The sequence below is a fragment of the Poecile atricapillus genome, chromosome 7, assembly GCF_030490865.1.
Source record: "Poecile atricapillus isolate bPoeAtr1 chromosome 7, bPoeAtr1.hap1, whole genome shotgun sequence".
NCBI lineage: Eukaryota > Metazoa > Chordata > Aves > Passeriformes > Paridae > Poecile > Poecile atricapillus.
Window position 1 is genome coordinate 2,864,200 of NC_081255.1, and position 24,299 is coordinate 2,888,498.

Below are 24,299 nucleotides of genomic sequence, written 5' to 3' on the forward strand. Positions count from 1 at the left end.
TGGGCTCAATTCTCTGTGGATACAACTTTTCTCTAGTCTCCCAGCTTTCTTTGGGCTGAATTCTCTGTAGATACAGCTTTTCTCTAGTCTCCCAGCCTTCTCTGGGCTGAATTCTCTGTAGATACAGCTTTTCTATAGTTTCCCAGCCTTCTCTGGGCTGAATTCTTCTGGGATCCTCCCTCGTGGGGAGTTCCACTTATCTCAGTCCTTATTATTCGAAGTAAACTCTCGAGCTCGTTAGAATCTTGTTTCTCGTGTTTATTGAAGGATCCTTACAAAACTTAACAGGTTTCTCTAGGCTGGTTACAAGGTTAATCTTTGCAATTTGGTACATTTCTTTCTTCTGATGGTACAAACAAGGCCTTGTGGCACACTTCATGTCTGATACACAAAATGGCCCCGAACTACGCAGTTCTTTTATCTTTATACTTATTTTTATCCAATTAACAATAGACACGTATATTATTTTTCTTAATGACCCAATGACCCATCACCTCTGTGATGCACTGTGGCATTTTCTATCCAATCACTAACTATTACCCAAAAACCTCTAGGAGAAGAACATGAAGAAGAAAGAAGAAAGGACAAGGGACAACACCCTAAATCCTCCATCTTGTCTTCTGTTCTCTAAACTACTTTTTTTCACCCAGTGATTTAAGAAACTTTCTAATCTACACACCTACACTTTAAGCTTTTTTCATCTAACTTTATCGTTTGTTTTCATGTATCACTATGAAAACATGCTCATGAATTTCATATTATATGAAATTCAGTGTTTTCTTGGATCCCAGAACTAAATATTAAAAACAAGGGCACGCAGTCTGTATTTCAGACTCCAACAAGTCACAGCAAAAAAACTGCAACCGAGCCAGGGACAGGCCTGGCCCGGCCAGAGCCCAGGGCAAGCCCCGCAGACCCCATCTCCCGGCCGGGAGCCACGGCAGGCCCAGCCCAGCCCCTGCCCAGGCCGCATGGGCAGGGGACAGGAGCCAGCTAAAGCTCAGTTACCTTTCACAGCCAGGAAACAAAGAGACAAAGAAATTCCCAGGCTTAAGTCTTAAGGTGGTGTTCACAGGTCGATATCACTTTTCAACTGCTGTCAATTCTTAGAAATGGCCAGCTGTTGGCTAGGAGAAAAACTCCCATCAGCCACCAGCAGTTTTAACTTCCTTAGGTGTTTCTCTTTGTTTTCTTAAATGCCAATCTATCACAATTGAAGATGCCTCCTGAACCTCAGAACCCAAAACCTACCCTGGGACCCCAAATCCACTCAAACCTGGCCATCCCGGCCATCCCTGGGATACCCTCTGAGCCCTGCAAACGTCAGAGATCCCAAATATCCCCCCCCTAAAATCCCAGCTCAGCTCCCAGCCACCTGGTTTGGGATACCCCCACTTGGGGGGTCACCTCAGCCCTCTTTTTTCCCCAGACATGCTGGTGATGAGCTTGGTGGGGAATATTTTTGTTACTGAACCCTCCAGGAAAGTTAAATTGTGGACAGGACAGAAAATTGCTTTGACTAAAGCCCACTGTCTAACAACCCTATAAGCAGCAGTACATCTGATGAGGAGGAGATCACATTACAATTCCTAATTAAAGATGAAACCTTCAATAGTAGGGTCTAGAAACTGTTACTAAAACAGTGCATTACACATCAGCCAAGATAGTAAAGTTCCAGGAAAAGTATGGCAGACGTACATGGGATTTGGAAACTGGATATGTTTGGATAGTGCCTCTGGCAGGGGATGATTGAATCATTTGTCTGAGGCAGAGGCCCAAGGCTTCTGGGGGCTAGAAGTATTTCTAATGGTGGGTGACCAGAGAAAACTGTGGTCTTTAACTCAGAGTGCCGCCTATAGGGCAGGAGGTTGGATCCCATTAGAGAGGAATGTATGATTTGCTTAGGATCGAGACCCCAACCATAGATCATGGGACAGAGTGTACAGAAGGAAGCATGTTTGCAACTGATGAATGACAGATGTTCCAGGACAGCCCTCACCTACATCACTGGTTATCCAAGTATGCGACTTATTGGAAAACCACTCAGACTATTCACTGAGTCTACACAGAAGTATAGCGAATGTCTTTTATTTCTATCTTTAGCACACTTTTATAGGGTCCTATAGGGTTCACAGGGCTTAACAAGCTACTATTGGTTAATACATATTGTTTTACATTCTTTTCCCAATACACAATGACATTGTTTTTCTTGATTCTTGCTGTTCCAGGAGAGTTTCAAATACACTGCCTTTAATATTGTCACCTGGATTGAAAGCTGGGTTATGCAGACAGGCTTTTACTAAAATATCATGCCCTAGTTCTGCTAAAATATTCCCTACAATTACCCCCTTTCTCTTTTTGCACAAGCCAGGCTTTGGACACGATTTGTTATACACTTCTACAGATACAGGATAACATACAGCTTAAAACAACTATTCCTATTAATACCATAAGCAAAATTTGTCCTCTTTCTAGCACAAGAGACTTCAACCATCCAGCAATGCCCCAGTTGGCTAACCAACTTCCAGTGGGGTCACTATCTTCTTTCAGGGCATGTAACCCATTCTGTAGCTGTTTTAGTTGTTTGTGGATTGAAACTGGATGGTCAGTAAGGTTCAAACAGCACATACGTTCAAACTCCTCACAGCCATGTCCTTGTGCCAAGAGCAAGAAATCAATTGCAGCTTGATTTTGCAATACGGCACAATGTACACTACTTATGTCAGCTGAAAGTTCACTTAACATGATTGATGTCAAATTCAGTTCTTTCCTGGTCCAACAAGCTAGCCTTTTTTAGAGTTGATAAGCCTTTAGCAGCAGCTGCTCCTGGGGTAAAAAAGGAGGCCAGCCATAGTATACCATGACCCCAAAAGTCTGGATCTTTAACATCATCACATTGTAATTCATTCAGGCTTCGCTTTGACCATTAGGTGTTTTTTTATTTTACCAGCTATATTCAGCAATTGGTGTAAATTTGGATGGAATAAAGTAAGTTTTCCAAGGTAACAGGGTCCTCCATGTGGGCTAGCAGGAATCCCATTCCGCTCTATCTCCACAGATTAAGAATACTGCATTAGGTAATCGCTTTGGTAACCGTCCTGTGAGATTGCATCGTGAATAAAGGGCTTTACTTTCAGTGTTAGTGATAATGTTGCAGTCAGCAACCTCAGGATCTCGTCCAGGGAAGCAGCAGGATTCTGGGGACCAGCATGGAACACCAACGAGACGGGCTCCCGGTTCATGAAACCATTTATTCAGCATGGGAACAAACTCAGGTCCAGAACAGAGAGCTCCGAACAGAGGCACAGCAGGGGTTTTTGAGGGACAGAACTGTTGAAGGACCCCCGAGCTATTCACCAGTCTTCACAGAAGTAATTGTGAACACTGTTTATTTCTATCTTTAGCACACCTTTTATAGGGTTCTACAGGGTCTGCGGGCAGAGCAAGCTACTATTGGCTAACACACACAGTTTACGTTTTTTCTCTTACACACAAGGATATTGTTTTACTTTCTCTTCTGCATGAAGGTTTCAAGGACTTTGGCCTTTAATATCACGACTTATGTCAAAGGCTGGTTTGTGCATACAGGCCTTTACTAATATATAAAATATATCAACACAGAACCTTTGGGGGTCTCCACCCTTGAGGGTGGAGTTCAGGGTCAGGGACCAGAAGAAGCACACCAAGTGAGAACCCCCCAGGGACTCAAACCTAATCAGAACACCTGGGCCACCCTTCACAAGGGGTTTGGGGTGGGACAATGTAACTCTTTGTCTCCCCTGAGGCACACTGCCACATGATAAGATCAACTATAGGGTTAACGTAGCCCAGTGGTGCATTACTTTGTTGGAGTGGCTAAAACATTATCCATCCACCTGAGGTATTGGTGGAGCCTAACAAGTCCAATTCTTCTGGGGGCCCTGTGGTTATAGATGTACAAAACACTCGCTCGTGGTCAGAGACTTCTCCAGGGTCAAGCTGTTCAGGTATAAGCAATTTATTATATGGGTAAAGGGAAGAAAAGACCCCTATCCACTGCCAGCCGCAGCATACATGTGGTCAGGGGGAGAGAGAGAGAGTGGAGCGGGGAGAGAGATAGTTTAAGAGCCAGGGGAGAGAGTTTAAAGAGAGAGCGAGGGGGGAAGGGGAGAAGTTGGGAGCAAGAGAAACGTGGAAGAGTAAGAGGTAAGAACAAGAGTAAGAGAGAGGGAAGAACAAGAGAGGAGAGGTTAAAGAGAGCTAGGAGAATAAGAGTATTAAGAGTAAGAGAGAAGACGAGTATTAAGAGAGTGGGGAGAACAAGAGCGGAGTTCTTGTTGCAATACTTTATATCCTTTTCTATAGTGAATATTCTAATTTCCAGTAACCAATCACTATGAGACACACCCACTAAAGAATTTGCATATAGCCTATAAGAACTACTACATTACCATACAGTGTTACATTTCAAACTCTAAAAGCTTTACAAATTCTTCTCTTGCTGCTTGACCTTTGGATTCTCTATCAGCAGAAGGACATTGTTTCATCAACAAGGATTCTCTATTGCTGTACAAAACACTCGCTCGCAGTGAGAGACTTCTCCTGGGTCAAGCTGTTCAGGTATAAGCAATTTATTATAAGGGTAAAGAGAGGGATAGACCCGTGTCCGCCAGCCTCGGCATCCACGTGGTCGGCGGGAGGGGAGAGAGTGTGGGGAGAGCAGGAGAGAAAAGGTTAAAGGGGGAGGAAAGAAACAAGAGCAACAGAGGGAGAGCAGGGAAAAACTAGGGAGGCTTAGGAGAGAGGAGGACAAGAGAGGGGTAAGATGGGGAAGAGGGAAAACAAGAGGGTAAGAGTAAGAGAGAGGGAGAGCAGGGAGGGACTAAGAGAGGGGTAGGAGCAGGGAAGGGCTAAGAGAGGGGTAGGAGCAGGGAAGAGCTGAGAGAGGGAAAGGCTAAGAGCTGAGAGAGCGAAGTTCTTGTTACAATACAATGTATCTTTTTCTATAGTGAATATTCTAATTCCCAGTAACCAATCACTATAAGATACACCAACTAAAGAATTTACATACAGCCTATGAGAATCCCCATATTCACATACAGTGTTGCATTTTAAACGCCAAAAGCTTTACAAATTCTTCCCTTGCTTCTTGACCTTTGGATTCTCTATCTGCAGAAGGACATTGTTTCATCAACAGGGACTCTCCTATAGCTGGCTAGGCGATTGTTCTTTGGTTATATAGTAACTAGTACTCAGCATCATGACTCAAAGCAGGCTTTCATTTCTACTTCAATTCTAGGCTTCATATTTTCAGAATCTTCTGCCAAACAATCACATTCATAAGGTTTCCCTGTTTCATCTTCCCCAACAATTCTCCTTTAGCTGGCCATGCTATTTTTTGGTTATATAGTAACTAGTACTCAGCATCTTATGACTCAAAGTGAGCTTTCATTTCTACTTCAATTCTAGGCTTCATATTTTCAAAATCTTTTGCTAAACAATCATATTCATAAGGTTTCCCCATTTCATCCTCCCCAACATATGGTAACTTTGAAAACTTCAATAATTTTGGCTTGCCAACAGGTTTCAAGTTGTCTTGACATGAAGCCAACAGTGCGATTACACTCTTGTAACACTGCCAATTGCTTCAGTGGAGTTTCATTGCTAAGTAAACCTTTAAATGCTTGAGGATCTAATTCTGGAACTCCTGTGAGACAGGTGCGAAAAGGATCTCCAGGTGTGGCTAGGCTTAAACACATTGATTTTTGGCCTGTTAAGTGTGCCAGAGTGAGCCATATGTTCTGTCACTTTTGGATGTTAGTTAGGTGACAGTTGGTCGGGACTATATGCAACGCAATTACTATGAGTAGTTTGTTCCACACAAATGACACCATACTTTCAGAGTCACAGCTAATCAGGCTTTCATAATTTGTTGAATGAATTCCTTTAAGGTTTAAAGTTAAATGAACTTTCAAATATGCTCACCTTGACTCTTGAAGAGGGGGATACTTACACCTTATACTAATACCTTCTCTAAAATTATCAATAATTTGCAAATAACAATTATCGCATAAGCTAAAACCTTCTATCTTAAACTATTCTCTAACTACTTTTAACACATATGCTCTGGCATTCATGCAATCTAAGTGCGAAAGATATTTGCTTAAAGGGTAAAAATACAATTTTGCTTTTAAATGCAGTCAGATGGAGTCTCTATACTCTTTCAGATCTTCTACAAAATTCTTCTCACAAACAGACTATTATTTAATCTGATTCAGTCCTGGAACATCCGCTGCTCCTATGACGTCAGTTGGCAGTCAATCAGTGACTGACAGAGGGCATCGATGTTCGGATTGTTCTTCACATCCTTCGTGGCTGGTTTGGCCCATTGGCTAGGCACCCACAGCAGTCCAGTATCTGTGGAAACACAACTGTATCCTCGCCTGTTAAACAGCAATGGGTTTGGTCCCTCCCAGATACCTGTTTTTGGATTCTTATAATACAATTCAATTTCTGGGGTAGCTTGCATTTTTATCTGACTATTATGAATTACCACAGGGGGCTGCTCTAAATCTCCAACTAAACTGAGGAAATTTAGAGTAAATAGCACTTGTTGCAATCGAATGACAAGGTCTGATTGTTCTGGTGTTTTTTGTTTACTTAAATACTCTTTTAAGGTTCTATGGGCTCTTTCTACAATTGCCTGTCCAGTTGACACATGTAGAATTCTAGTTACGTGTTTAACTCTCCATTTTTGCAAGAACCAAGTGTAAGAGACGGTCCGAAGATTCCCTCATCTGTCTCACAACCGTCTCAAGGACAGAGACTGAGACCCTGAATATCACAAGGGACTTGGTTTGGGGGTTTGGGCCTAGCTGAGGTGGATGTTTGCTAAGTGATTGTTTGCAGGTGGTTGCACGGTACACTGCTCTCGTTCCTGCTGGTGAGCAGAGGCTTGGTAACCTGCGCAACGGGTTTTCCACGACTCATGGCTCTCGTACCAGCTGATGAACAGAGGTTTGTGCGTGGTACCCTGTGCAATGGGTTTTCCACCACACATTGCCCTCGTTCCTGCTGGTGAGCAGAGACTTGCACGACATGGATCGCTCTGTACCCTACACCTGTCCCCTGCGCAATGGAATTCATCACAATGCTTATCAATCTCCTCTGTTTTTGGCCCTGCGCCCCTCGCTTTGCAAAAGACTATAAAATTATACCCCAAACTTACCTTCCTTGGAGATCTCCCCAACGGACAGAAGACTCTGCGTCGTTGGACGGCTGAGTGGACTCCGACGTTGGTAGCTATAATCCCCTTACTCTCTTTTCCTTATGCTTTGCTTCCTCCTCTCTCTCTCTCTCTATTGCATATTAGTGCTGATGAGCACTCAATAAAGTGTGTTTTGCTGTTTAAGTCCTTGGTTTGCTGATAATCTTTTGTACTCTAAGACCGACTAAAAGAACCACATCACGAATCCCACCTTGCGGATCGTGACACCAAGGTACCCATGTTCCTACATATGCAGGCTCATTGTCTGTTTTCAGCTCTTTTGGCACTCCCATCACAGCAAAGCAAGCTATTAAACGTTGGATTACATGTATGCTTCGTTCTCCCACTTGTACAGTGGCCCAAATAATTTTTGAAAAGGTATCTACTGTAACATGTACATGTTTGAGGCAACCAAATTCGGGCTCATGTGTTACATCCATTTGCCAGATCTCACAGGCTTGAAGACCTCTAGGGTTAACACCTAAGCCTAGACTTGTTCCATATTGACTGCATTGTGGACAGGATTTTACAATGGCTTGTGCATCTATTGAGCTGATATCAAATTGTCTCTTTAAGGCTTTTGTGGCTTGGTGAAAGAGAGCGTGACTCTCTCTTGCAGCTGTGAAAGAGTCTCTTGGTGCTGCAACAGCAGGACTGACAAGCTTATCAGCTCTTGCATTGCCTTCTCTGAGACCTAACTCAGTTTGATCACTGCAGATGTGAATGATGCAACAAGATTCTTCTCTATCTTCAATAGCTCTCTTAATTTGCAAGAATAGTTGACACAGTCGCTTATTATTCGGTGGCTTGATGAGAGCATCTTCGATACGTTGGACCACACCTACCACATATAATGAGTCTGATACAATGTTCAGCTTTCTGTCTTGTCAACGAGACAATGCCCATGAGACAGCTGTAAGTTCCAACATCTGCAGTGAGTCATGTGCATCTCCATCTATGGTATTGCTTTTCCAACTTGAACCTTCTCGCCAGGTACAGGCTGTTTTCTTCTGTCGATTTCCTGCATCAGTATATACTGTAAGGCCTTCCACTGGTTGTTGCACTATTTTGGGCTGTTGCAACCACTGTTGCTTTAAGATGATCTGTAAATGTGGATCTTTAGGTTGCTTGTTATATACAGTTCTTGGATAACTGAGTAGCGCTAATTGTATCGGTTCTGAATGTCTCAGCATCCACTCAAGGATTTTTATTTCTATTTTTATCTGGCAGCTAATATGCTCAGGTTCAGCACCATTATTCACGTTCTCACCTTTTTGATGAGGTAAGCAATTGCTTCTCCTCTCTGCCAAGTACTCATAGGTGGTGTATGCAGTGTAAAAATCCACTCAAGGATTGTCAAAGGTTCTTCACATTTTGCTAATAATCTAACAGACTGTACCTCCTTGACAGGCTGCTTGGCATCCTGACAGCTTTCAAATGGGTCTTCTCCCCCTTTTTCTTTTTGCCAAGCAGGCCACTGAAATATGATAGCACACGGGGCAATGGGGTGATTACAGATCAAAAGTTCCAAAGGCACATCTGGCAATCTTCTGTCTGCAAGCATTGAAAGTAGTTTCTTCCCTAGGAATGTAAAACATTTCTTTTGGTTTACAGAAAGGGTAACAGGAGTTTGTAAATCCGTGCCTTTCAAGAGGCTCATTAAAGGTGCCATCTCATCATTCCTAATGCCAGCAATGGGTCGTACCCATTGCAGGTCTCCAATGAGTTTCTGTGCATCATTGAGGGTGTTGATCTCATCAGTTAATTTCAATTTCTGAGGGCAGACAGATGAAGATGTTAAAATCCACCCTAGATATTTCCATGGGGCTTGTTTTTGAATCTTCTCTGGGGCAACTACCAAGCCTTTTGCAGCAACTTGAGCAGCAGTATATGCAAGGTCATCATCTTGGAATGGATCAGGTTGACAGAACAAAATATCATCCATGTAGTGGTAAATAATTGTCTGAGAAAGTTTTGCACACATAGGTGTCAGTGCCCAATGCACAGTTGGCACATTGTTGGGGAGTTTTTCATCCCCTGTGGCAGGACCACCCACTCAAATCTTTGAGATGGACATTATTAATTGCTGGTAAGGTGAAGGCAAACCACACTGTGCCTTCCTTTTGCAGGGGTATCGTGAAGAAACAGTCTTTCAAATCTATAACTAAAAGATGCCATTCTTGAGGTAGCATTGTGGGAGAGGGCATCCCTGGTTGTAATGCTCCCATTGTCCACATTTGGTCATTTACTTTATGCAGATCATGCAGTAATCGCCACTTTCCAGATATCTTTGGGATGACAAAGATTGGAGTATTCCATGGGCTGAGTGATGGTTGTATGTGTTTTGCTTGCAGCTGCTCATTGTTAAGCTCATGTGCAATTGGCTAGCCGCTCCTGAGAGAGAGGCCACTGCTTGACCCGCACTGGCTCATTAGATTTCTATTGGATTTTTAGGGTCAGCGGCCTGTCAGCAGTGATGACTACTGAAAAGGCAATTGGACAGGAAATGTTAATGTTGCTCCGAGCTGCCTTAGAACATCTCAACCAATGAGCCCTCCAAGGCTCCCAGGCAAAGGCATGACATATGGACATAAGGTGGTCCCTCAGGAAATTGAAACTGAGTTGGAGGAACGCTTCTCAGTGTCCTCCTACACCTTTCACTGAGTTTAAGACTCGATGGACAGGCCAATCTTTTGGCCACCAGACTCAGCTAATGGTGACATCAGCTCCTGTATCTAGCATAATTTTGACTTTTTGTTGTTTCATTCTTTGGTGTAGGGTGATTTCAATTACTGGTCGATGGTTCATTTGTTAAACAAGATCCACCACTGTATCTCCAGTAGATCGAAATCCTCTGGCTCCACGTTTAGGGGTGCTTAAAAAAATATTTTTTTCAGTTACTACCTTTTGAAACAACACCAATTGAGTGATCCTTGTCCCCTTTTTAATTGTGAGAAGAGGGGATAATGTGTAGGCACAAATTTGAATTTCACCGGTGTAATCAGCATCAATAACTCCTGGGAGAACAATGAGTCCCTCAACTCCAGTAGATGATCTTCCAATTAGCAAAGCACCAAGTGCGCTGGTGATAGAATAAATGGGTCCTGTGACCCCAGCTGGGATCTTGTGGATGGTACTGTTGATGAGAGTGATGTCTACTGATGCTGCCAGATTGATTCCCAGGCTCCCCCTGGTTGCTGGTGGGTTGAGTTGCTGTACAGAGTTGGGCCAGTTACTTGTGTCCCCACGTGGTGACTCTTTGCCCTCTTGCTGACGTTTTTTGCAAAACGACATGCAGTAATAGCATGATTATCTATCTGGCATCAATCAAACCATACAGTAGCTTGGCAGGACTTTCAGAAGTGGCCTCTGTTGCCACATCGGTAACAAATATTTGGAATGATAGTGTTAGGTTTGTGTCCATTTCCCAATCTACTGACCACAGCAGTAAGTAAGTTTGTAGTTGGTTTTATGGCTTCTGCAACCACATTAGCTACAAGTTGTCTTTGTTGTGACTGGTCAACTCTCAGAGCAATATCCAGCATGTCTCCCACATCTGCTTGTTTTGAGAGTGTGGCAAGGATAGGCTTTATTTTTGCACTGGTGTTCTCAAAAACTAACAATCTAAACATGTTCTGCTTTGCTTCCTCAGTCATGTCATTTTGAGCTTTCAGGGACGCTTACAGACAATCGATAAAATGAGGATATGGTTCCTTGCCATACTGCTGTGAAGGAAGGATGAGGTTTGGAATCAGGCACAGCATTAAAAGCTTGACGAGCAAGCTGCGCTGACAAGTGATGTATTGTAAGGGGATAATTTAATTGTACAGGCATGTGACTGTAGATTCCTGAACCAGTGTTCATGTCAGGATCAAGTCCATACAATATATCATTTTGATCTTGAGGCCGATAGGCTTCCAAAATAGCTAACCTTCTCCATTCTTTCTTCCAAATCATAAACTGCGATCAAGATAAAAGCAGATGTGCTAAGTTCTGGCTGTCTGTGGAACTATTAACATCAGAGGTGAATAACCAATCCAATGCAGTACTTGCAACTTCAGACTTAATGCCATGTTCAGTAACTGTCTTTTTGGCTTGCTGCAAGATTTTCCAGTCATGCTGCTCATATCATGGATTTTGCTGGTCATATTAAATGGGGCAAGCTATTGCTCCTGCTGCTTGCCATTCCCCTTCAAGGATTGCATCTCAAATTATGCCAGTCCATCTTTGCCTTGATTTTTGTTTCTTGTTCTCTTCTTCTAGGGTAGTAGGGTTAGAGCTTGAATAAGATTGTGGTGTTAACAGTGTCTCTAAAGGTGGAGCAGATGGTTCAGGACATATCATATCCTGTAGCTGCTGAACAGATTGTGCTTGCTGTCTCAGCGTTTGCTGTGGAGCTACTTTCTCTTGGTGATGCTGAGCTCCACTTGTACTTAATGACTGCTCAACACGAACTTGCAGCTGTTGCACAAGTTGTTCTATTTGCTGTTGCCACTCTAATAAATCTTTTTTCGATGCATTGTTACAATTGGTTCTTCTCCTGCTGGTGGTTGCCCGTATTCTGAGTGCATTGACATGTCATCGTCTGGGGGGAGAGGGATGTCTTGCAGCTTTCCCCAGTGAACAGTAGATGGCAGCGAATTATAGATTTTTGGCTTGCACTCTGAGGATCTTATTTCCACTAACGTTTGGGGCTCTGCTTGGCTGGGGCTGGCGCAGTCTCCGTCCAGAGACACTGTCATTTCTATATCCACATTCAGTGGAGTAACTTCCGGCTTGGGCTCCGCTGGTGTGCACCCACCTGTCCCAGTACTTTTCTGAGTTTTTAGAAATTCTGAGACTGAGCTACATTGCTTCCCTGTGAAAATCTCCAGTCTGCAATGGAATCCCTACCAGGCAGGCGGACACAGGGTCTTTTGCTGCTGCAGAGGACAGACAGATAATGTCTTGCTGGAGTGTCTGTGCCAGGGTCACCCAGATGTTCTGGCGTAGCTGAAGGATGATCCAGGCAGCTGTCAGACTGCTCAGCATGAACCGCATCATAGCTGGGGTGAGGCTCATCATGGGGTTGAGGGGGAGGTAGGTTTTCTCTAAAAGAAAAAGAAACAAACATTTTTAAAGCATAATTACAGTCAGTGGGTGCAGGTCAGAGAGTAACCAGAGGCCAGGAAGGTTTCTAGTTGCACTTTCTGGCAGTGTCTTCTTTTGGGAGAAACTGCCACTTGTCTTCCATCTCCTGCTGGGGCTGGGTTACTGGGAACAAAAGGCTTTACTCACTTTTGGGGTGTCCAACGTGGGCCCGCCCGTGGACACATGCGCATAGCCATGCCCCCAGGAAACAAGTTCATAGAGGCCCTTGGTTTGCCAGGTTTCTGGGTCCCGGATTACAACCAGTGGAAGCTGTGACAACTTAAATTGATCACTGCTGTTAAAATGTCGAACCGCCGGGGGACTCGTTTTCAAATGAACAGTTCAGGAAATTAATGGTAAACATCAGGCTTTGTAGACCTTTTGTTGTGGTGACATCAACATGTCACACTGCCCTGCCTGGCTAGGACTTGTTCGAGCATCTGGTGGGTATGCTCAATCACAGCTTGACCTGTGGGGGAGTGGGGGATGCCAGTTTTATGTTCCACCCCCCACTGGTGGACAAATTCTAGGAACTCCTTGGATTTATACACGAGGCCATTATCCATTTTAATTCCCTAGGATCCCCAGCACTGAAAAGGCCTGCACCATGTGTTATTTGGCATGCACAGCCTTTTTTCCTGCATGGGCAGAGGCATAAACTGCACCTGAGTATGTGTCAATGCTTACATGTACATATTTAAGGCAACCAAAACTGGGAATGTGTGTGAATGTGTGTGATGCCTGTCTGCCTGCCACACTTTGCAGCTTCCAAGGCCTCAGGGATTAACCCCGATGCCTTGCGATGGCAGAGCCTGGAGCTGGCAACTGGGACAGGTGACCACAATGGCTTTAGCCTGACCCCGTGTCTGCTGGAACTGACAGATCAGCCCTGGCACATTTTGATGGTATTGCTGGTGGCTCAGCTTAGCTTGTTGGAATACATCTGGAAGAAGTACCTTTTTGGCTGGGGTGGCAAGGGAGCCAGCTTTATGGTCCCCCTCAGCGATTTCGCCTGGTAAATCTGTATGTGACCTCACATGCATCACATAGAAAGGATGCTCTTGAGTTGAAACCAAATAAATTAGTTTTGAGAGCAACCTAAAGAGATGTTTGTTCTCGATGTCTTTGAGGACTGCTCTGCTCTGGACACCACCCCTGCGACGTAGGCCGAGTTGGTAACCAAACTGATTGACTCTGAAAACTTCTCAAAGGCTGTCATGGCTGCAGCCAGTTCGGCTACCTGGGGTGACCCCTCCACAAATTCAACATCAGCTTCTCAATGCTGAGTCTGGGGATCTCTCCAAGTCATCACCAACTTGTGGGATGCATCAGTAAACACTGTAAGAGGGCCTACAGCTCCTTTTCTCAGGAGGAATGAGATGGAATTCCTCATGAAAGGATTTGTGCGATGGTGCGTGGACTGTTATTTGTCCACTGTAACTGTCCAGAGCTAACTGGAGGTTAGCATTGCTCTGCAGTAGGTGCTCTAACATCTCTTTGGTTAGTTTCTCAGGAGAGTGCTTTCCCTCCTCAGAAAGTTTGACTGGGAGGTGAATACACATAAAGTCATGTCTCAGTTCCAGAAGACAGGTGTCTGCTAGGGAGGGCAGGAGCCTCCCTTGGAATGAAAGAATGTAGACCCCCTCCCTCCGAATTATTATAATTTTGAAATCAAGGGGCTTTTAGGCAGAGATCTGGGGATAGGAATAACAGTTCTTTACTAGTATAACCAGACAAACAAACAACAATAACTACAGCAGTAACAAGAAAACAGAACCAGGGACCCTGTGACAGCTTTCTCGGCTGAGATGGGATGGAGGAGAGGCTTTGTTTCACAAACCCCCTCGGGCAGTCAGTCCCGGTGCTCCTGCAGGGCTCTGTGGAACAGTCAGCTGGAACAGCAGGGATGAGCAGAGATCCTGGGCCGGTGGCTGAGGTGTATCAGCAGCTCCGTGGCGGTGGCTAGCACTGCCACACGTCCCGGCAGAACAGGGGGTGCGAGGCCACCAACAAAAAGGGAAGAAGGAGAAGAAGCAGCAGCTCCATCTGGGTGATGGCGAAATTCCCTTCTCTCCACCGCAACAGCTCCGCGCCCAAAATGTCTTTCTCTGAAGCTGAAGAAAGCCCGCCAAACTGTCCCCACCCTCTTTTTTCCTGCCCCACTTCCCCCCCAGGCCCGGCCACTCTTTGTCTTTTGTCAAGCACCCACTAAGTGCCCACAGTTAGGTTGTCCCCGCAACTAATGGGTAAAAATTCCATGGGCAAGCCAGAACAAAAAAAGGACACCTAACCCCCAACAAGTCACAACCAGCCAGCTCCCACAGCCTCATCCTGGTCTTTTGGATCAGCTGAGACATCAGCTCTTGTGGCTTGGTGATGGTTTTGGATCGTTGATGGGAGAGGAAGACCCACTCTATAATTAAGAGTGCATCGCTCTGCCCCTTTGGCCCATTGGAATATCAACCTGTGTAAGTGTGGTAATTTCCCCAGGACAATGAATTTGAAAGACAGCTCAGGCTTATAGCAGTGAACCTGTCTCTGTTAAAGCACTTTCTGCTTTTTTAATTGCAGTTTTTTTCTCTTGTCAGTTCCCTGGGAGAAAGCAGCTCTCTCTCCCCCTTCAATAAATTGGGCAGAGGATCTAAGTCCTCATAAGTGAGACCTAGCCAGGGTCTGACCCAGGTCAAAGACCCACACTGGGAATGCAGATCTGCTAGGGTTTTGGAGTTACTAACAATTTACAATTTCTGTGGAACAACAGCCCGTGCAGTGATCTCCAAGCCCAGGTACTTCCAAGATGGCATCCTTTGAACTTTGTCCTCTTGCAGTTGGAATCCAGCAGAGGTTAAAACTTTAACCATTAGGTCAAGTGTGTGTTGGAGTATAGTGTCATTGGGGCAGCACACAAGCACATCATCCATGTAGTGTAAGATGATGGCTTCTCTTCTTTAAATGCATACTGGGGACAACAATGAAGCTACATACCACTGGCAGATGGAAGGACAGCATTTTATTCCCTGAGGTAGAACCTTCCAGTGGTACCATTTCACTGGGGCCTCTCGGTTGACCGTAGGAACTGAGAAAGCAAACCATGGTGCATCTGCTGGGTGTAGGGGAATTTGGAAGAAACAGTCTTTGATGTCTAGGACCGCCAATTTCCAATTTTGTGTGAGCATTGTCAGGGAGGGCATCCCAGGTTGGAGTGACCCCATGTCCTCAATTACTTTGTTTATCTCCCTCAGATCCTGAAGGAGGCGCCACTTATCCTTCCTTGGCTTCTTTATTACAAAGACTGGGGAATTCCAAGGTCTAGTTGTTTCTTCTATGTGGCCCTTGGCTAATTGTTCCTCCACAAGTTCTTCGAGTGCCTTTTCTTTACTGAGTGGCCACTGATTTACGCAGACTGGATTATCATCCAGCCATGTTAATTTTTGGGTAGGGCGCTCCACAGCGGCCGCTTCTAAAAATCCTGGGGAGTCTCAGGGACAATTAGTTTGACTCCCCACTGGGACATGGTGTCTCTCCCCCACAGGGGGCACTTGTAGTCAGTGACAAACGGACAGACACTGGCCAATTTCCCGTCTAGCCCCTCTTAGAAATCTTTGCCAATTTTACCCCTCCTACACCTTGGATTTTGCCAGCCACGGGTTGCAAGTCCCAGTGTGAAAGCCACACCCTTTCAGATATGATAGTCACATCTGTCCCCATGTCAACCAACCCTTCTACATGGAGATGATCTGATCCGTGGGTCAGGATGCATCCCATGATAGGTTTGTTGTCGCCAACCACTTCTGCCCAGAAGACACCAGGTGTTTTGTCATCTACTGGAACCTCTGCTGGAATGGGGATGACTTGAGCAATGATTTGTCTCTTGGCCAAATAGAAGGGTGACTGAGGACAATATGCCAGGAGAACAAGGTGTGTTAGGTCTCCCTTAATTGTCATGGGAGCCACCTCAATCTCTATGGGTGTGAGTGCTGTGTCCCCAATAACAAAATACTATCCAGTCCTGCCATGTCTTGTGAATTGTCCTGCAGGTCCACTCCAATGACTGTCCAATGAGTAGATCTGAAAAGAAAAGCTTTGGCAGTTACAAGCCTGGATTGCTTATGAGGCTGCCAGACATTGTTAGGCATGTGTTTCTCACAACTGCCTTTTTTTGCAGTCCCGCACCCCGCTTCCATTCCTCCCCCTTATCAATTAAAAGAGAGGTTTTTCTCATTCTAGAGCCAGCTGCATTTATATTATTGAGCTGGGCGGGGCTGTGCTCTAGTTCCAGTTCTTTTGTTGGTTGGCTACTGCTTCGTTTTGGTATTTCTTTTGGTGCTGGCTTTGAGGACAGTCTCTGGCAAAGTGTCCTGGCCTTTTGCACTGGAAGCAGATGATATCCTGGAGCTTCCCTGATGACATCTTTTTCATTCCTAGTGTTGCTGCTGCTACAGTCCTTGGGTTTGTCAGTCCTGACCTCCTGTCTTGTGCACCATACAGATCTGCCTTCTTGGCACATGCCTCTATCATCTCCGCTATAGTGGGTGGAGGATCAATGGGCAGTCCCAGGATCACCCTATGGCAGGCCTTGTTGGTATTCCTTTGAGGCATCTCTTTAATCAGTTCTGCCTGAGCCACTGGTCCTTCCACTTGCCTTTGTATTTGTACTTGAAGCCAGTTGACAAACTGCAAAAAACTTCCTGATGGAAACTGTTTAATATTAAGATAGCTACCTTGGGTTTCAACTGTTGGCAAATGGTTAAAAACCTTTTCTGCCACACCACAGATTTTATCTAAAATGGATTTTGTTAGTACCCGAGCCTGGTCTTCAGGTTTAGCCCACACCCCCTCACCACATAGATGTTCCAAAATTATTTCATTATCCTCTGAATCTTTTGCATCCTGGGTGCTTTGCTTGAGCTCAACCAGGAGCTCAAGGTCTTTTTTAAGGACCTTTTCCATGAGTTTTCCCAAAGATCAAACTCTGAGGGGGGTAGGAGACACTTGAAGAGGTCCCTAAGATCAGCTGGAACTAACTCATAAGATGTTAAAGTAGTTCTCACAATTTCTTTAAGGACTTCACTATTTCCACCAAATTCTCTTTGGACTTTGCAAATTTCTTTTCTATTTTGGTAAGAGAAAGGTTGATAATGTCTATTAATCCTTCTTTTACCAATATCTCTTACAGGAACAGTTGATAGCATATCTTCATCATCCCCAGGGTCTTTATTCCCTGGGTTCCTCCACCCACCCCCACCCCCACAGGGGCCGGGGGGGTCCTACCCCACCACCAGGTCTGGGGAGGGGCCCAGCCCCACCCCAGCGGGAGCTGGATGGGGATCCATCCCCCCCGCACCCCAGCAGGAGTTGGGTGGGGGTTCACCTCCCCCACCAGGGGGCAGGGCCAAAAAACCCCTGGTCCCCCATGCCGTGGGAACAGGGTGGGGACCCGCCTCCTACCCCGTGGGAACAGGGGGCAGAGCCATCCCTCCCACCCCCACCCCCTCTGTGGGAACAGGGGGAGGGGACATGGGAACCATGGACTGGAAAGGGGGTGGGGTCACCATGGGAACCAGGACTGCAACACCTGGGGGTGGGGTCACAGGGTGACATCATGCAGTGCGGGAACATGGTGGAGCAGGGAGGGATGTCCGAGGGAAAGAAGGGGTTGTGGGCAGGGTAAGGTGGGCAGAAGGTATTATGGGAAGGAGAAGGAGGGTAAGATGGGGATCCCACCATGTGGCCAGCTGGCACATGGCCAGTGCCATCTTGGACCCCAGCCACATGGGGATGGGGGGGGTCACCACTTTCAGAACTAACAGAACACTTTAACTGAGGAGTAACAACTGGGGTAAAAGGGGGCAGGGAGAGATCTCTGCTAGTCTGCGCACAACTACCAGAGACAGGGGGCTGAAAGAGACATATAGAGCCAGGAGAGCTACAGCCAAGACAGGTTTCCTGCGTTTTTCGGGCTGCTCCATGTATCTCCTTCAGCTCAGGAGCAGAGAGTTTAGAAGAAGGGTTAGGGGAAACCGAGGGAAACTGCTGTGACTGTCCCTTCACTTCCCTGTTAACCAGCTCTTTCCGAATTAAAAGAAACAACGGAAGAAATTTTGAAGCAACTTTGACTCCCTGTTCTACTTTAAGGGTTAACAAGTTTCTGATCTTGTCCCAAGAAGAGACAGAATTCACATCTAGCAGGTCAAGCTGTGAAAAGTGTCGGCACATGTAGGAGATGCTTTCTGGGGTGGACGGTCTGAGACACGGCAAAGACCTCTATAATCAAGTTAGGTGTTAGAAGTTTATTTCAGGGCATGGGAGAGAGAGAGAGAGAGAGAGAGAGAGAGAGAGAGAGAGAGAGAGACAGAGACAGAGAGACAGAGAGACAGAGAGAGACAGAGAGAGAGAGAGAGAGAGACAGAGAGAGAGAGAGAGAGAGAGAGGGAGAGAGGGAGAGACTGCTAGGAGCCAGCAGATAGAGCTCAAAGCGGGCTCGGAGGGAATAATACAAGAGGGGTAAAATATGAATACATGAGTTTAAGACTTAAGATTGCTAAGAAAGAGAGTAACAGAACAGAAGAGAGAGAGGCGGGGAAAAAGAGAGATAAAGAAGAGCAGGAAAGAGCAGCAAGAGAACGTAGTAACAGAGTAGCAAGAGAGACCAAGAGAGTGAACTCTCTTTTACAATTACTTATATAACCTATACATTGAATATTCTATTCCTTCACTAACCAATCTTTCTAAGTATACTAATACAGTAACATTTGTGTGCAACCTATAGAAATCGCTATTTTTGCATATTTTTAGTTATCTCAGGGTCCTTCAGACCTTTCCTTGTAAGGCTAGAAAGAGGGGTCTCAGCTTGGTTTTATGGCAGGAAAGAATGTGTTCTGGCATACCAGCCCGGTTTCTTTGAATTATTCAAACCGTGCTTTCATTTGTATTTCTTCCTTAGCCTTTCTGGCTAAAGATTCATATTTATAATTTCTTTCTAATTCTACCTTCCCAACAGGCACAGCCAACAGACAAACTGTTTCAACTTAGTTCTAGAAATCTTAACATTTGTACTACTTAAAATCTCCCGAACTTGGAGTTCAAACTCTTTTTGTGTGTAGACAGACATAAGCCCATTTTGATGTTAAAAGCTATCTGCACAAGCAGTCTGCCTTCTTTCACAGCAAAAACAAGACAGCCAGCACTGGCAGGCTTCTCTCAGTTCAGCTCCCCTCCCCACACACCGGGATACAGAACCAACTGCTTGCCAGAGAACCCGCAGTTCGTTTAAACTCAGCTGCAGCCACTTCTGCTGAGCTGCTAAAAACATGTGGCAAAAGCCATGGCGGGGAGCGCTGCTACCCCTCCCGCCAAGCCAGGGACTGCCAGAAACCATGTGGCTGTGCACCACAGCGCCGAGAAAGAAACAAAAAACACACGGCTGCCATGTGGCAGAGCTGGGAAACACCAGCTCTCGGGTGCCGTGACATCACGCAACACCCGCACGCGCCTGTGTCACATGGCTGTCCTGTGCGGCGCTGAGCCACCAGAAACCACGTGGCTCTGCGCCACTCGCATGCCACCAAAAATGGACGTGCTGCACCGTGGTGCCGGGAAACTGCGCACTGAAAAGCTGGCTCATGCCATGCAGCGCACCCACCTGCGTGCTGTGCCCACCCAGCCCACGTGTTGTGGACACACTCACTGTCTCCTGTGTCCCTGGCTGTCTCGGGCTGTGTAAGAAGTCCTCTTCTGTGTCCTGGAGTCAACTCTTCTGGGCTTAAAAGCCTTAGAAGCCACCCTTGTAAGCTTTGGCTGTGCAAAAAACAGCTTGTAGCTCCAAGGTAGCTGACGAATCCAAGGCTTGTAAAATCCACAGGGGATCTGCAGCTTTCCGTGGGGGCTCTGAGAAGCCTGCACGCTGGATGTCAACTGCTAATATCCTACTGCTCTCACCCCCAGGAAGTCGCCCGAGTAGCTGCAGTCCACCAGGGGAGAGGGGATTTAGTAAGGACAAAAGATAAAAGACAAAGGAGAGTCCTTCTTCCTGGGACTGTGTCCCTCAGTTTAGCCCCAGAACAGTTTCAGGGGAGAAAAAGGACCAAGAATTGCTTGAACTGAACTTTTGAACAGAGGGAAAGGGGGGCAGGGAAAGGCAGGTTACAGCCAATGGGGAGAAACTGGAGGGGAGGAGTGAGGGGGAAGGAACCAACACAACCACAGATCAGAGAGAGGGCAACAGTGAGAAACCATGTAACATAATGCAATACAACAAGATTCAAAAAGTTACCAACATTCTTTCTGTAGAACTGAAACAACTATTCGTTTTTCTTAGGTATAATTGCTATATTTTAATGAGATATGGTATGAGCTTTTTCCATGTCGCAGGTTTACAAATTTTGAGCTTAAATTCCTTATTACTTTTGCTTTTTTCATTGAGCAATGCAATTACTCCTTAGACTATTAGTATCTTATAGACATGAAATATAATGAATAAGACAAATATAAAGACCTGTGAGGGATTACTGACAAAAGATGATTCACTTCATATTAACCCAGAGAAGCAGTAAAAGAGATTGAAATAGCTTCAATTATAAACATTTGTGAAAAATTTGTGAATTGTTGTAATTACACAACTTAGTGTTGGAGTCTGAGATACAGAGTGTGTGCCCTTGTTTCTAATATTTAGTTCTAGGATTCAAGGTAACACTGAATTTCATATAATATGAAATTCATGAGCATGTTTTTATGGTGATACATGAGAACAAATGCTAAAGTTAGATAGGAAAAGTGTAAATGTGTAGATTAGAAAGTTTCTTAAATCACTGGGTGAAAAAGTAGTTTAGAGAACAGGAGACAAGGAGGATTTAGGGTGTTGTCTCTTGTCCTTCTTCTTTCTTCTTCATGTTCTTCTCCTAGGGGTGTTTGGGTAGTAGTAAGTGATTGGGTAGAAAATGTCACAGTGCAGCACACAGGTGTTGGGTCATTGGGTCACTAAGAAAAATAATTTAGTTGGCACCTGTTAATTGGGTAAATGGACATATAAAAGACCTTGAAGAAGATCTTTGTTAGCCATTTTACCCCTTTTCTATCATAGTGCACATAGCTCTTTGTACCTTGTAATGGTGATAAGAAAAAAATAAACAACTGAGACCGAACAAGAGAAAACTAGCCTCCCTCTCGTCAATCTTCAGTTCAAAGGGAAAAAGAACCCAAATCTAAAAGTCCCTAATGAGACAACTTAGTATTTGAGAACCATTTCAAAACTACATCCAGGGGTTCTCTTGTGGTATATAAATGCATAACCCCATAATATCTTTTCAATTAAAAGTGCAAAAAATTCTGCTGAGATTCTAAAATAAGAGCAGCAGCCCTACTGCAGCAATACTTTTTAGAATGTGATCTGTAGTTTTTAAGAGAGAGCTGAAGACATCTGCCTAACACCATGCACGTGTAGAATCCTTTTGCTACCTGTCAACATGTACAGTGCCTGTGTGAGGAGAAGCAATGATCTTGTTTTTCACCAGGCTCAGCAGAACACCTTCCTGGCTGTTAGGTTCCTGATGGGAGCAGGGTTTCCTTTCACTTCTAAACTTCTCAAAATAAATATTAATTTTTAAATTGCATTTCAGACAATTTTAACTGTGTGTGACTACATAAAGGATCACAGGAATGCAAAGGCATTGTGCTTACTCTTTCTGTGTGCCAGGAAACAGTGTCTGGGCTGTTTGTTGCCTTCTTGTCCCTGCCCTGCAACATTTGAATTGAGTAACAGGCTTCAAATGGCATTGTTAAAATGGTGAGCTCAGCTTGGTAGATAGTCAGTAGGATGACAGGGGTATCCCTTCTCCTGGTTTGGGGTGGGGAGTGAAATTGAACTGGTACCAAGGAAGCTGTCTCCTAAGAAACATGGATTTGATAATTTCATTAGTATTGAGCTAAGATTTAATGACAGAATTGAAAGAAAGGCTAGTTTTTGTACTTTTATGTATCTTAGGCGTAGCGCTTTAGATTTGCCAATTTCGTTTCCCCGCCAACACACCAAATAAATGTTGTGGTTTTAAAGCAGTAACTAAAAAATTACTAGAAAACTTACTTATTTCTTGCTCTGAGATATGGATTAGAACAAGAGCAAAACAGGCTTAAAACTTAAAAGGAATAAAGAAAGTTTATTAACAAAACTGCAAGAATAAGAACACCAGAATAAACTCCCAGAAAACCCTTTTATCCCCCACTACCCACCATTCCCTTGTTCACATGACAACATAGAGACAAAAAACTTTGGAACTTTGGTGTTTAAAACAGTCCCAATTCTTGCTAGAGTCTTTTCATCAGCCTTTGTAGAGAAACAGAAGTCTTATTCTGCTAATCTATGGAGTTTTTCACAAGAAAACTATTTCTGTTATAGTTTTCCATTTCTCTGATGCCAGCTGCCCGGAAATCCTGCCATCAGTTCACTCTTCCCATTTCACATCACTCTGAGATGTGTATGGGTCAATGAGTCTAGGGATGTCATTTTTAAGGATGAGTTATTCAAAGGCAAAAGTTCTCTTCATCTGTCTCTGTGAGCTTCTCTGGAAAAACAGTTTTCTCATTGCCTCAAGCAACCTCAAATCTTCACCTCACTCTGTTCCAGTACCTCACTGTATCACAATTACTCTACCTTTTGCTCAAAAGCCACACTTTGAACACTCTATTCCTCCCAATATCCTCTGTCATGAATTAAAGGAGTTTTTTTCAGAACACTATTGTCCATCTCCATAGCTTTAACAGAAAAATATTTCAGCTTATAAAGCATCTCCTTATTCTCTCTTCCCTATCTAAAACTTAACTCTTTTCTTCACTGTTTTTGATGATTTTATGATGTCTTCTTCATCTCTCTCTCTGTCTCTCTGGGAAAAAGGAGTAATATGTACGTTTTATCTAAGTAGTAAAACAATTAAAATCTTGGAAAAGCTGCAAGTGTTCATGGTGTCAAGTTTCAGTCCAGCAGCAGAAACTGAAAACTAAGCTAGGCTAGCCAGCTCTGTTTCTCCTCCCTCACACCCCCGCCCTTCTGCAGCCTTGTCCAGCCTGGAGGGGGGGAGGATGCCAACACAGAACCTTGTTACCTTGTCAGAAGCCGGAAACCCAAAGAGAACAAGAGGGCTCTGGCTTTACATCTTAAGGTGGTGTTCACAAGTTGATCTCACTTTTCAATGGTCAAAACTGCTGTCAATTCTTAGAAATGACTGATAATTGGTCAGGAGAAAAGACTCCCATCAGCCACCAGTAGCTTCAACTTCCTTACCTCTCAAAGCTATCTTAAAGGTAAAGTCACCCCTTGACATCAGGGTAATATTTTTATATTAAATAGGTCTGGAAAATTCTGTTTTTTTTCATGCAAAAGCTGATAAGGATTATATTGATATTCTGTAGACCTGCTGTGCCACATAAATTACCACTTCACTGCGCATACTGTGTATACTAATTCACTTGACAGTGTATGTTTTACAGAGGTATTATCACTGTGACTTTTAATCTTTCTCACATATGGCATGGTGAAAAAGCAAAGATGAAGCCTAAATCTGTATCAAAACTGAGAAACCATAGAGTGTGGGAATTTTCCTTATATAAATTTTGCATAACTGCTGCATGTGTTACAGTGCACAACTCATCACCAGAGCTGCTTACTCACCTGCTCTAGCCATATTTGTATCGGGCTATAACTGCACTTAGCCTTGAGTTTCTCAGGAGATTATAGTGCTCTTGCAAAAAAGAAAAAAAAAGTAAATTCTTTAAAAAAAATAACATCAACAGTATTTGTCCTGTTACTTTCATAACTCCAATGCTTACATTTCTTTCTGCTAACTTACAAGATAAGAAAGAAAATTAGGTAAGTGCAAAAATGTGTGACAAGTGGCCATAAATGCAAATGTGCTAACCTCCATAAAAAATGAAA

General features: G+C 44.4%; 1 protein-coding gene across 1 annotated transcript in view; it reads right to left on the reverse strand.

The window, feature by feature from the left end:
- Positions 1–1,005: 1,005 nt before the first annotated feature.
- Positions 1,006–24,299, reverse strand: part of LOC131580772 (uncharacterized) — a 60,268-nt gene continuing 36,974 nt past the window's right edge. Inside the window, exons 5-6 of the mRNA XM_058842351.1 lie at positions 12,140–12,336; positions 1,006–6,396 (exon numbers count right to left, since the gene is read on the reverse strand). Of these exons, the coding sequence (XP_058698334.1) occupies positions 6,340–6,396; positions 12,140–12,336 (254 nt within the window). The 3' untranslated portion in view covers positions 1,006–6,339. The remainder of the gene's footprint in view (positions 6,397–12,139; positions 12,337–24,299) is intronic.